General features: G+C 45.9%; 1 protein-coding gene across 4 annotated transcripts in view; it reads left to right on the top strand.

Moving 5' to 3' along the window:
* DNAH1 (dynein axonemal heavy chain 1) overlaps window positions 1–13,476 on the top strand; it is a 192,572-nt gene that overhangs the window by 42,624 nt on the left and 136,472 nt on the right. For all 4 annotated transcript variants that reach the window (XM_019510343.1, XM_019510342.1, XM_019510344.1 and 1 more), the window contains 8 exons: window positions 1,308–1,472; window positions 2,463–2,584; window positions 5,085–5,190; window positions 6,237–6,416; window positions 8,110–8,250; window positions 8,993–9,156; window positions 9,780–9,893; window positions 11,709–11,897. In XM_019510343.1, coding sequence (XP_019365888.1) covers window positions 1,308–1,472; window positions 2,463–2,584; window positions 5,085–5,190; window positions 6,237–6,416; window positions 8,110–8,250; window positions 8,993–9,156; window positions 9,780–9,893; window positions 11,709–11,897 — 1,181 coding nt within the window. The remainder of the gene's footprint in view (window positions 1–1,307; window positions 1,473–2,462; window positions 2,585–5,084; window positions 5,191–6,236; window positions 6,417–8,109; window positions 8,251–8,992; window positions 9,157–9,779; window positions 9,894–11,708; window positions 11,898–13,476) is intronic.

Below are 13,476 nucleotides of genomic sequence, written 5' to 3'. Positions count from 1 at the left end.
CTTCCTTCTAACGTGCCCACATCCCTCCACATCTTAGTGTCATCAGCAAATTTGAACAGGGTGCTTTTTGCCCCCTCATCCAAGTCACTGATGAAGATGTTGAACAGTGCGGGCCTGAGGACCGATCCCTGCGGAACCCCACTGCCCACATCCCTCCAGGTTGAAAATGACCTATCCACCACCACTCTCTGGGTGCGGCCCTCCAGCCAGTTGGTGACCCATTTGACTGTGTGGGTGTCGACACCACAGTCCCCCAGTTTTTTAATGAGAACGGGGTGAGAGACAGTGTCACCTATTCAGGACTGATTACATGTAATCTGTTGTCTTCCCCATGTTTCCTGCGCCTCCGGTCAGGTGAAAAGCCCCAGTCTGATTTCAGGAATAGCGTTATGGAGTATGTACTTAAGAGTTCTGCCTTTTCACGGGTACTGACTGTGGGCTGCCCCTGAGTATTCAGTAGGGGTCCCAAAGTGGATCCTGATTTTTTTTCCTTGCTCCCTACATATGTGTAGAAGGACTTTTTGTTGTCTTTTATGCCAGTTGCCAGCTTGCTTTCCAAACTAGCTGCTAGCTACCCCACCAGCAGATTGGGGCAGGGGTCTGGGACCTGCCCCTCCCCTGGAGCTCTTTCTAAGCCCTGTGCCCCTGGTTGGGGAGCTAGGGTCAGGAATTCCCTGTTGCTGGGGCCGTGGGACATTGTCCCTGCCCCAGGAGCAGGCAGTGCCTCCCTGGACCCAGGAGACAAGTGTCTCCTGGCCCAGTGCGCTTTGCCAGCCCCTGGGCTAGCATGAGGGGGAACCTGGAGCTCTCCCCAGTGACAGCAGGGGCCCATTGCAGGGCTGCAGGGAACTGGGTGTAAATCTTCTCCCTAATCCCTAAATACCTGCCTGAAAACCCTTAGTACATCGTAGTTTACACCAGAGTAAATCTAGGCTGGTGTAAACGCATGTGTAGACATGTTCAGTAACAATAGCTCTAAGTGCTTGATCTTACACATTAAGTCAGTAGGATTTTTAACTTTTACTTAGATGGGAAAAGGGTGGGACCAATGTGCAGATGTGAACTGTGCCCATCCATCCTAGTTGTTGTTGATTATTGAGCCAGTCAATGATAGTTACTGTTTAATATTTTTAAATACAGTAATAATTACCCAGAGGCCATGGTTGTATTTTTTAGTGTTAGGGGTAGAGTTTCAGTAGGTGTTTGCCTGTATCTCCAGTCACAGCTCAGTTGTGCATAATTTAAATATTTTAGCCAATATGCTTATGTAACAGACCTCTTGACTCAATGACCTGCCTTCCTATCAGGATGTCCTGGAGGAGTGGTTGACATGCCAACGCTCCTGGCTGTACCTGGAGCCCATCTTTAGCTCAGAGGACATCAATAGACAACTGCCTGTAGAAAGCAAACGCTACCAAACCATGAATAGGGCCTGGAGGACAATTATGAAGAATGCAAATGAAAACCCAAAGGTGGGTGCTTATGTGGCCTGGCTGTATGTTAAGATTGTAGTACATACTTGTATATGGCATGCACATGTCTCTGTCAGAGGGTTGGTCTAGTACGTTATCTGAAGATGAATTGTAACTGAATATTTTTTTCTTTTGGATTCATTGTCCAGCTGCTTAGATTGTAAATTCTTCAGGGCAGGGACTGGCCTAGTTCAGCCCAAAAGAAAACAGATGCAGCTATAATGGTTTCCCTAGAGTTATGTCAACTTTCACCAAGGCAGAGTTTGACTCTTGTTTTTCATACAAGCCTTGAAGACACCATAGACATGCACAGCACTGTGTAAAATAAGAATGCACTGTTTTTGAAATGCTCTGTTTTCATGAGATGTTTCTAAATGATGCAGAGCCACTAGCCATAGCTCTAATGCTTCTTCAAGACACCCTGCCATGGTGAGCTACAGAAATTTGCCCTGGAGATTTCTCAGATCACATCCAGAAATGTGCAGACCCACAACTTGTGATCTGCTTTGGCCTTTACCCATAAAATATCTCCAGATTTGACCCATAAACTATTTCTGTCAAGTGGTTTTGCAGCCTGGCCTGGTCTGGCATGGCTGTCATCCCTCCAACTTGCCCCTTAGTGCCTGATTCCTACTTTCACTCTTTCCTTTCTCTGTGCCACTGCTGCTTTAGCCCCATTCCCTGGTGCTGGCATTGCTGCTCTGCACTCTTCTGCTCCCTGGCCTTCTTCGCCACAGCAGCTCTCTCTCTATTTGTATTCTGTATTTGAACATTGATCATCACAATTTGGTATTTGGAGGAATTCAAGATAATAATTTTTGTGACCTTCCTAAATGTTACTCCACCAGGTATGCAAGGTAAGATGAAACTGTTTTTGTAAATGAGATTTTTAGCTCTCACCATTCACCTCTCCTTTCAATTCGTTTGTTTTCCCTGCCATGATGTACCTTGTGTACTGATGCTTTTTGTTGGTGCCCATGTCCTTTTCAGGTAATTTCCCTCTGCCCTGAACCCAGACTGCTGGAGAACCTGAGGAAATGTAATAAATTACTGGACCTTGTGCAGAAAGGCCTGAGTGAATACCTGGAGACCAAGAGAGGAGCTTTCCCCAGGTAATCCCAAAACACCAGGTCCCACTAGATTACACTTCCTGGAACAGTAGGTGTGACACAGAAGATTAGTCCAGTTACATTTGTCAGGAGCAAGTGTATTTTTCGTTTCTATCAGTAGGATAAGACTATGAAATTGTTGTGAACTTACAGATCTCAGGAAAGGTCCTCCTTACAATGCTGAGTCTTGATGGAGAGAAGAACAGAGAGAAAGTAGGGCCAGCTGTGTGAATGTTTCATGGCACAGGATTCAAGCACAAGGCAATCTGCACCTTTGGCATCTAGAAGAGGCATGAGGAAAGGGAAATGAAGTGAAGTGAAACACCTTGGATCTTGATCTCTTTAGGCATAGCATGTACTCCTGTACAAAATAAGTAGGGACCACTGTAATTCAGGCTTCAGAGGATTTCAGGTGAAAGCCTGAAATTTAGTTGTTTCCCTTGAAGCCCTGGAAAACAGCTATTTGGCTGGAAATAGCCTAAAACTGTGGGGGAGAGGGAGGGTGGGGAAAAGCGTTAAAAAAACAAACAAACCCAAAAAACAAACCCAAAACAACTTACCTGAAGCATGGAGAAGAAAGGCAGTAGAGCCCTGGAAACTAGGCCTTTGCGAAGCAGCTAGTAGTCACTTCAGATTCAGTTGATTCAGGGGACAGTGATTTGATTTGGTTTGGTGATTTGAATCGCTGTCCCGAATCAATTCAGCTGAATCTGATTCAGAGATTCATCTGCTGCCGAATGTCTGAATCAGCCAGGCCAGGCCCATCTCCTGCCAGCTCTCCCAGCTCGGCAATGGCTGCCCAGCCTGTCCCAGCTTCCGGCTCTGGGGAAGAAAAAGCCTCAGCTCACTGGGTGCTGCCAGGCAGGGGGTGATCCCTGCTGCCCCACACTGCATGGGGGGGCTCTGTCACAAGCCCCCCAACCTCACTCCCCCACTGTCCCAGGTCCCCCATGGTTGCCACGCCTGCCCCAGCCCCAGCCCTTTACAACCCCCTCCCCCTCTGGACTCAGCGGTTACTGCCTGGTGGGGGGGTGATCCCTGCTACCCCCCACTGTCCTGTGTCACATGGGGAGCTCTGCACAAGCCCCGCAAATCCCCAAGGCTGCTGCAGGAACCAGTGAGTCCCGGGGTTTTTCTGGGTTTTTTTCTTCTTAAAGGGCTGGAGCTGAGAGTGGAGGTGGTGGGGTTCAGGGAGCTCATGCAGAGCCTCCCATGCAGCATGGGGCAGTCAGGGGCAGTGGGGATCGCCCCCCCACTCAGCAGCACCCAGTGAACACTGGGGCTTTTTTTTAAAGCACTGGGAGCTGGGCTGGGTAGGGCAGCCATGGGAGGGCTGGGGGAGCGGGCGGGGGTCTGGGGGAGCAGACAGGGGATGGGGCCTGGCAGGGATCCCCCCATGGTCCCCTCCCCACCTCCTCTCTCACCCCCTACTTACCAGCTCCAAGTCTGGCTCCAGCTCCCAGCCCGAATCATCGAAACTCTCCAAATCTTTTCCAAATCGGTTCGGAGAGCTTTGAATTGATTTGGACCGTTTTATTGGTCCACTGATTCAATTTAGATTTGGAGATTGGCGGCCGAATTTCCTCCAAATCCAATCAGCTCCCAAAACTTCTCACAGCCCTACTGGGAACACTGGGGAAGCCCCATGTGTTTCCAGGGGCAGCCTAGTACAGGCTGAGCCCCTGATGGGGCTCAGTCAGTCAGGTTGTTCGATTCCCTACTTTGACAGGGAGTTTAAAAGCCCTGCCCAGAGCAGAGCAGGGAAGTTTCCCCTGCTCTAGGAGCTATGAACATAGGCATGCTGGGTCCCTGCACCCACCACCTGGCATGGGATACAGGGTAACCCAGCTGCAGGGGCTTCCCTCTCCCCAGCATGGCTCTCCCAAGCCCTGCTTTGGTTTGCTGCAATGTGGGAGCAGAAGGGAATTTCCCCCTTCCCTTCTCTGTGCAGAATTCTAAGTGGTGAGCCTTACCTAAAAGTAGTTGTTTAATAAGTCGTGAGCTTTGCTTTCTTAAAACAGCTGAAGAAGAGCCGGTATGCTGCTGTTCAGTGGTAATCAGCTCCATGACAGGCTCCCTCAGCCAGTCAGAGGTGTGGGAGAGACTGCCCTGAAAAATGCCTGAAATGGTCTCCTACAAGCCTGCAGGAGCCCACTTTTCCCCCTACTGGAGTCCGAATTACAGTGGTAAAATAGGTGCAAAATACTTCTGTTCTGATCAGGTGTCATTCACACCCACACTGCCATGGTATAAGTGACATCTTCAGGGTAACTGCAACAGAGAACAAGACATGGTTAGTTTATCTTTAACTGAACTACAGTTTCTGCAGCAATGCAAATAATCCCTGGAGACCAGCAGCACACCCTGAAGAATCCTTTTAGCCAAAAACCATTTCTCTCACAATAAGTAGTAGTGCCATGAACTGTCAAGTGCCAGCATCAAAACATTAGCAAAAAGCAAAGTGAGCTGCTTGTTATTCTGTCTCCCACATATTTATTTTCAGGTTCTACTTCCTTTCGGATGATGAGCTACTAGAGATACTATCTCAGACAAAGGACCCCACTGCCGTGCAGCCTCACCTCCGCAAGTGCTTTGAGAACATTGCACGGGTAGGTAAAAGAAGCCATTTCTTCTGTGTCTAGCAGGCAGCAGGTCTTATGGTTGGGACTTATGTGTCATGGGAACCTAGAGATGTTCCTAATACAGGGGGAACATTCATATTTTGCTGTGTGGAAATGAATCTCTTCTTAATCAAGACACTTAGTCAGGTGTTGTAGTGGGGAGGTGGAATTGGGCAGGATGCAAGCCCAGCTGCCTTTGGAAGCCAACATCAAGTTTCTTCAGAGACATCACCATGGTGGTACAAATAAAGGTGACTTGATTTGTGTCCTTTCCTGGACTGCATTGAGTAAGTGGATGGTTGGTGCCTGGCTAGAATGGGTGCCATATGTCTCTCAGTTTCCAAATATCATTACAGCACATCTACATTCTCAGTGGAGAAGTATCCACATTAACACCACCAGAGCTGCTAGCCTTAAAGACAGTCTTAAGGGAAGCCAAGAACTAAATGGGCCATAGATACTGAGGCACTCCTTTGCTGATTTAACTGATGTATTATTAAACTTCAGTCTTATCAGTCTTGTACCTCATATCATCACTGAATTCACACATCAAGGAGCAAATCATACAATTATAGCTTGGAAATAAGGAAATTTAATTAGCCCATTGGCATCAATAAACGTACCTTGACTTCACTAGCTTTTGAATCAGGGTATCACACTTTTTTTTTTAAAACAGGAAACTCAAACCTCAGGGGGGATTATTTGGATGAACAAAATTGAAGGTAAAGAGGTTTTACAGATTCCTAGACACATAGTGAAGATTTTTCATTCTATATGTAATTTGATTCACCTAAGTCAAGTTGTGCTAGGGATGAACTCGAGTCCCTTGCTGTTAGGTATTCTTCTACTTCAGGGAAAGACATGATAATTTTGCATTTTGATGATTTGTGGTATAGACAGGTTGTATGCCAAATCCATAACTAATGTAAATTGGTGTACTAATTTACTAATGTAAATTCCTCTCCAGGGAACGCAGGGAGAGATATAAAAGAGGCATGCTCCACTAATATTTCATGCTTTGCTTCCCCCATTAGCTGCTGTTCCAGGAGGACCTACAGATCACTCACATGTACTCTGCAGAAGGGGAAGAAGTGAAGCTTTTTTCCCCCATTTATCCCACGGGCAATGTGGAGGACTGGTTGCTAGAAGTTGAGAAATCCATGAAGGCCAGTGTGCGGGACAACATTGAGAGATCGATTGGGATTTATCCACATGTGAGATTCCTTCATCTTATTCTGTTCTTCTCCTTTTCACCTTAAACCTACATGTCTTCAGTAGGCAGCATGTGGAAGATTGTGGCTGCAGCTGTTCACCCACCTAGAAGTGGTTACGGGCAACAGTGTGCTCCAGTAGATTTCTCATATCCTACTGTTTTAAAATATAGCCTTAGATCCTGGTACATGATTCTGTTACTATACCTCCCTTTCCAGTTTGCTGCTGCTTTAGGATAGGTCTCCCCCTTTTAGCTTCTTCTCCAGCTTATAGGTCAGTCAGTCATATTATACAAAGAAGTGATGGTAGTAATAAGAGCACAGCTTAATCCTGGAAGTCAGTGTAGGTAAAATCAGGGTGAGTCTTTTGTAAAATCTATGCAAGTAGAAAATCTGGATTACAGTTTGGAGGTCATTTGGAAGAAAGGATGACATACAGTAAGACATATTCAAGGAGTATGAAACAGGAACTAGCTGTAGGGGGAAAGCTGCCTTGGGACTCCACAAGAAGCAGCTTTATTCAATCACCCTCTTCTGAGAGGACCCCCTGAAGTCAGCTCTGGTGTGCCTTCACAAGGGGCAAACCTCTGGCTTTGAGATCTGGCTCTTCTCAGTCCCTGGTTATTCAGTGATCTGTATCACCCCCACTTCCATCAACCCCTTTCTGATCAGTTCCTGAAAAGGGGGGTGTTCTGTTCTTTAATGAGGAGGGGTATGGGAGTGCTGATGTCCCAAACAGCACAGCAGACTATTGTGTCACTCCAGTTCCCTCTGTCCTTCCATGGCCTCCACAGTGTTCTCCCTTGGACTATTCTTTTCTCTCTGTTCTGGTCTCCCTGCGACCTTCTCTCTGTCCTGCCTGGGATTACCCTTTCTCCACTCTCTAGCTCTCTCAGAGCCTCACTCATTCTCCACCAACTCCAGGCATCCACACTTGCAACAATACAGTATTAACTTGGGTACAACACTCACCCAATACAGTGAAACAGAAGGTCATGCAGAACCAATCAGGGAGCAGTCTCTGGCCCCTGCTACTAGGCCCACACTGCTATCTCCCTCTGGGGTAAAATGGCATCTAGGTGTTTTGTTTATAAAAACTATGTTAAAGCAAAGCTTGCTCACACTGAACCCCCCTAAAGTGTTCCCCATCAGAACTACAGCCTAGACCTCAGCCCACTTAACCACTTTCATCACAGGGCAAACACTTGTTCTGTTTGGCTTCACTAGATTCCCGTTTCAGTTGCATGTTGCAATTTTCCATACAAGTTCTTACTTTGTATTGCCAGTTGATCTGTCAGCACTGACAGCATCCATTGTCTGGATATGTGACACTTAAGGGAAGTTTCATCAGGGCAACTGGAGAAAATAGAGGAGTACGGCTAAACAGAAATAAGTATATCTAATGTGGAATTCAGATTAGAGATGCACCATATAGACTAACTGGGTCAGAGATGCATACATTTTTACTCTCAAAAGGTTATGTATCTCTGATTCATATAGTCTGAAGTCAAGCAGAAGGCAGGGTAGAGATGCATCTTATAGACTAATACAGCTAACTTGATTACCTCTTTGTGATGTGGGTGTGGAACTGGATTGTTGCTGGCCACAGATCAGAGATAACAAGGTTGGGGGCTGTACAATGAAGATCTTTCATTTCTAATTAGCATGTAATGTGCCTTGTATTATTTTCTTAAAGACGCCACGCCCTACCTGGGTTTTGCAATGGCCTGGTCAGGTGACCATCGCTGGCTGTCAGACATTCTGGACAAAGGAAGTGTCCGAGGCCCTGGAAGCTGGGGATTTGTCCACTAGGCTGTTTCCGCAGCTGAGTGCTCAGGTAGGAAAGATGACTGAGTACAGGCAAAGTTTAGATTTCCCTGCACTAAGATCTGTTCTTATAAAAAATCCTTCTACTTAAAAAATCAGCCAAAAGCCAAAACCTGAGCTATTGGTGCAGCTGCATCCTGATAAATGTGTCAAAGTTAGACCAGAAGTTTTGAACAGGCTTGATATTGGTGTGGGAAAGGACTGCATTCAAAGGTAGGGGGGAAATAGCAAGCACAACATCTTGGATTGCAGTGTCATTGCCATCTTACCTTAAGTACCCTATGTAATAAGATGTTACCAGTGGTCTTCTCCAAGAACTTGGTCATGCCCTAGCACAGCATGATGGGGTCCGGTCCTTCTGAAGGTGTAATTCTTCATAACAATGATAACGGACCTTCTACATCTCATTCTAAATCACAGTTCATGATCTCAAATGAAGGCTAACACTTCCTGTCATCTGTTGCTTCATGGTCTTTTATGTATTTATCCTTGCAACACCCATGCATGGGATGCAAATGGGGAGCTGAGGTATAGAGAAACTAAAACTTTTGTCCAGGGTTGCACAGGTTGTCAGTGGCAGAGTAGGAAATTCAGAGTGGGTCTTCAGTGGCCCAGGCTGGTGCCCAAACCATTGGAACATCCTACCATTCCTCCTCTTTCCCTCTATCAGTATATTGTAATTAAAGACTAGGAACCAACATGCAAATCTTTTACTGTGCCTGATTCTGATTACCTTTACTTCCCTTGCACAGCTGAGTGATCTGGTAGCCCTTGTGCGAGGAAAGCTGTCTAAGATGCAGCGAGCAGTGCTGTCAGCTCTCATTGTGATCGAAGTCCATGCCAAGGATGTTGCAGCTAAGCTGATTGAAGAGAATGTGATGAGTGTGAATGATTTTGAGTGGATCTCCCAGCTCAGGTAAAGAAAATTAATCATAAATATGGTTTGGATTCACTGGCCATTATCCATTATCATTACTGATTGGCAGTGTTAGTGATGAGAGGTTGTCAGTGTCAGTGACAAGGAGTGTATTTGGTTAATATATCTATATAGTTGCTTGTCTGCATCGTAGTATTTAAGGCTTTTAAAGCCAAGTGTTTTGAACATTGTGAAGAGGAGTGTTATAATCTATTGTGTTGTTCTGATTGTCGGGACTGTAACATGATTGATGTTTGTCGTCTGAAGACAGTCATCAAGATAGAGCTGAGTTTTGAGCACTTGTTTGAATTTTACTGAGAACTCTGTAACCCTTACTACTAGAAGTTATGCCCAAGGAGGAGACATAATGCATAATATTATCACCAAACATTGGTCCAGTGTGAGTCCCAGACTTTGCACAGTTTTTCCTGCTTATAATTTTTTTCACTGAACTCAGTAAGGTCAGAAATTTTCTTCAGCACTTTCTGACTCATTCCTGAGGTGATGCATGGACCTTAGGAGCCTGGAGTGGTATGAAAAAGATTGTAGCCTTTTTATTTATCTCTTTTGTACCTCCGCCAGTACTTGTTTGTCTTTAAGATCCTGTTTTCACTCACCATTAGATACTACTGGACAAGGGGTGACCTGTATATCCGAGCAGTGAATGCTGAATTTATCTATGGCTATGAGTACCTGGGAAACAGTGGTCGTCTGGTGATCACACCCCTGACTGACAGGTAAAAAGATTTTGTTCTTTGAGTAATAACTAGCTTTGTACAATTGTCTGGCTCTTTCATTTGGGAATCTTAAAACAAGGACCTAACTCTGCCAGCCTTACTCAGATAAATAGTATTTCATTACACAAGTAATTCTCAGACTATTTATATAGTAAAGCACTACTCAAGATGGGGAATGAGGTAAATGAGGGGCCCTTTGTGATACACGTTCTAAAAGATTTCTAGCAATTTGTGTCCCCACCAACCAGATAAACTATATCTAGTGAACTGCTCTGAGGCGTATAAACTGTCTGTCTTAGTAACAAAGGGACTGTCCTATTCCTGGTGATTGATTGCACACCGTTAGATGAGTAAACCAATACCTTGGAAGATGAATGTTTCATAGAAACAGTAATAATGCTTAGCTCTCAGAGGAACCATCTTCCTTAGCCAGAATGAATTTGCAGCAGGATGCATATAAATGTAATAGGGGAACTTAAGACTGGAAGGAACCACCTGAGCCACTAACATGCAGCCCCTGGCAGTTACCAGCAAGCACTTAGTAGCTGTCAAGTCCAAAAGGGCCCATGAGAATGACTGCTGTTCCCCATTCACATACTGTAGCCTTAAAGACCCCCTAACACCATGCAACAAACTAGGATCTTTAACACAAAAAACCCGAAGGTCTTAAAAACTACAATGATATGGAAGAGAGCATTAGAGACTAGGCCTGTGTAAAGTGGCTAGTATTAACTTTGGATTCAGATTCGGCCAATTTGGGGGGCAGTGATTCGATTCGGTGATTCAAATCACTGTCCTGGATCGATTTGGCTGAATTTGATTTGGAGATTCAGCTACAGCTCAACTGGCCAAATCTCTGAATTGGCTTCATCCCCTGCCCGCTCTCCCAGCCCTATCAATGGCTGCCTCGCCCAGCCCCAGCTCCCAGCTCCCAGCTCCCAGCTCCCAGCTCTTTGAAAAAAAAAGCCTGGCATTCACTGGCTGCTGCCAGACAGGGGTGTGGGGCGATCCCCACTACCCCACACTGTGAGGGGCTCTGTCACGAGCCCCCATCCCCTGCCCACTCTCGCAGCCCTAGCTCCTGGATCTTTAAAAAAAAAAAAAAAAAAAGAGCCCCCACTCACCAGCTTCTGCCATGTGGGGGGGCAATCCCTGCTGCCTCTCCCTGCTGTATGCTGTGTGGGGGGCTCTGCCCCTAGCCCCCAGAAGCCCCGAGGCTTCTGCAGCAGCCAGAGTCTGGGTCTTTTAAATTTTTTTTTTAAAGAGTGGGGCTGGGCGGGGCAGCCATAGGGGGCTGGGATAGTGAGCAGGGGTCAGGGGGGCTGGAGGAACAGGCAGGGGATGGGGCCTGGCAGGGGTCCCCCCATGGTTCCTTCCCCCGCTCCTCCAGCCTCCTCTTTCCTGCCCCCTACTTACCAGCACAGAGTCCAGGTCCAGCTCCCTGCAGCAGCGAGCAGGGACTGCCGGAATCTCCAAAGCTCTCTGAATGTTTTCCAAATCGATTCAGAGAGCTTCGAATCTATTCAGACCTTTTAATTGGTCTCCTGATTTGATTCGGATATTCAGCTGCCAAATTGAATCAAATCTCCTCTGAATCGAATCAGCACCCGAAGCTTCACACAGCCCTAGTAGAGTCCAAGTATTATTTGAAGTCCCTGTGCACTGTGTTGACTAAGTAAGCCTCTTTGAATATGATTGGCTGGATTTTCAGTGGTCATATTTTCTCCCATTCAAATAAAGCAAGTCACCCTAAGTACTATAATCTTTAAATCTGAGTAGAGATATTTCTAACTGGTTTTTTATTCATTGCTGTAGATGTTACTTGACGCTGACAGGAGCCCTGCACCTAAAATTTGGAGGAGCCCCTGCAGGACCAGCTGGAACAGGCAAAACTGAAACAACTAAAGATCTGGGGAAAGCCCTGGCCATCCAGACAGTAGTGTTTAACTGCTCTGACCAGCTTGACTTCATGGCTATGGGAAAGTTCTTTAAGGGATTAGCCAGGTGCAAACACTATAAATATCATTTTTATAAATATGTTACTATATTTATATAAAATAATTATAAATGATGGACAAATTGCCAGGTGTGAATAGCTAGGAATAGGTGGGGATGTTGATGGTGACAGGGAATAGCTAGGAGCCCTGGTCCAGCAGTCTCGGGAATGACAGGTCTCTCTCTGTAGCATTTTGATTGGATAGGTATTTTGTGGTTCCAGAGCAAGTGAATGATGAAAGTGATGTAAAATGCCTGTTGGAAGGAAATAAAGGACATTAGTTATACCAATATAAGGGAACAGCTGAAGTCTTGCAAAACAAGATTAAAATGCTTTCTACCAGTTTTCATTTGGAGCTGTTGGCAAATGATACCAGCTTGAATGTTCATGTGTTCCATCCTTTTCATAGTATTTTATATATTAGGCTGGGGTTCCATCTACAAGCCTGTTAATCTTAAAAGGGGAAAATCTGCTGACCAAGATTGTGTAGTTAGGAGAGATTGTCTTAACCCCTGATGGAGCCTTTTTAAAATACCCAGTTTTTGTCTATGTACCAGATAGTGGTAATCACATTATTCCTTTCTCTTTTTCATCCAATGAATTCTGATAAATTTTTGGCAGTTTTTTTGCATGTAGCTTTAGTTTGTTCTTTGAACAAATCTAATGGTGAAAACACCTTTCTCATGCACAGGTGTTTCCTCCTGCACATTGTGGGCCTGGATCTTATTCCACCTTGGGCATTTTTACATGTGCAAGTGCCACAGTGGTGGGCACTTTGAAAAATGAGCGGTGCTGCAATGCTTGCAGTTGTATAAGTGACGAAATGCACGTCAGCATAAAGAAAATGGCAGCAGTGCCGTTTTGAACTAAAACATCTCGGAGGTGCTTTAGTTTAACAGTGCACTGCTGCAATTTTCTCCACACTGATGTGCATTTCACAGCTTATACAACTGCACACAGCGCAGCACAGTACACATCAGTGTGCGTGTGGAGCAGACTCAATTAATTGAGTCTGCTCAGAAGCAGCGGATCTCCGGTGCATCGCCGAATGAAAAGGTATGCGTATAAATACCCTAGGTGTCAAAGTAGACTTAGGTGCCTAAGTGCGATTCTAATCTACATTATTTGAGTCCCTGAAAAGCAATTACTGCCAAAGGTAGGTTGGGGCCCTCTCCTCCTTGCTGCAGTTTTGTAATTCAGTCTTAAGGATAAGATAATAGTAGAGGTGCACCAATACATCAGTCTGATATCAGATCAGGGCTGATATAAAAAAAAATTGACTGTATCGGAAAATAGCTTTTTTTGCCTGATGTGGCTGATTAATGTGGCTGATAAATGCCCTGTGCATGCGCTCAGCTGCAGCACGTAGGCGGTGAGGAGCACAGCCTGGCAGCGTGGAGAGCTGCATCCAGCTGGTAAGTCTGTTGTGGTGGAAGGTGAGGGGGAGGGAAGGGATGTAGGGGACAGATCAAGGCCTCCACAGTGAACAAGGGAGTAGGGCTGGGGAAGGGGCTGGGGCTGGGGCAAGCACTGCCCAGCAGCAGAGTGGGACACTGGATGGTGCCATGGCTCATCTATGGGGCATGG

This window comes from Gavialis gangeticus, unplaced genomic scaffold (assembly GCF_001723915.1).
Source record: "Gavialis gangeticus isolate Ggan-Ray unplaced genomic scaffold, GavGan_comp1, whole genome shotgun sequence".
Taxonomy (NCBI): Eukaryota; Metazoa; Chordata; order Crocodylia; family Gavialidae; genus Gavialis; species Gavialis gangeticus.
The sequence above is the reverse complement of the archived record's forward strand: the minus strand, read 5'-3'. Positions and strand labels throughout refer to the sequence as shown.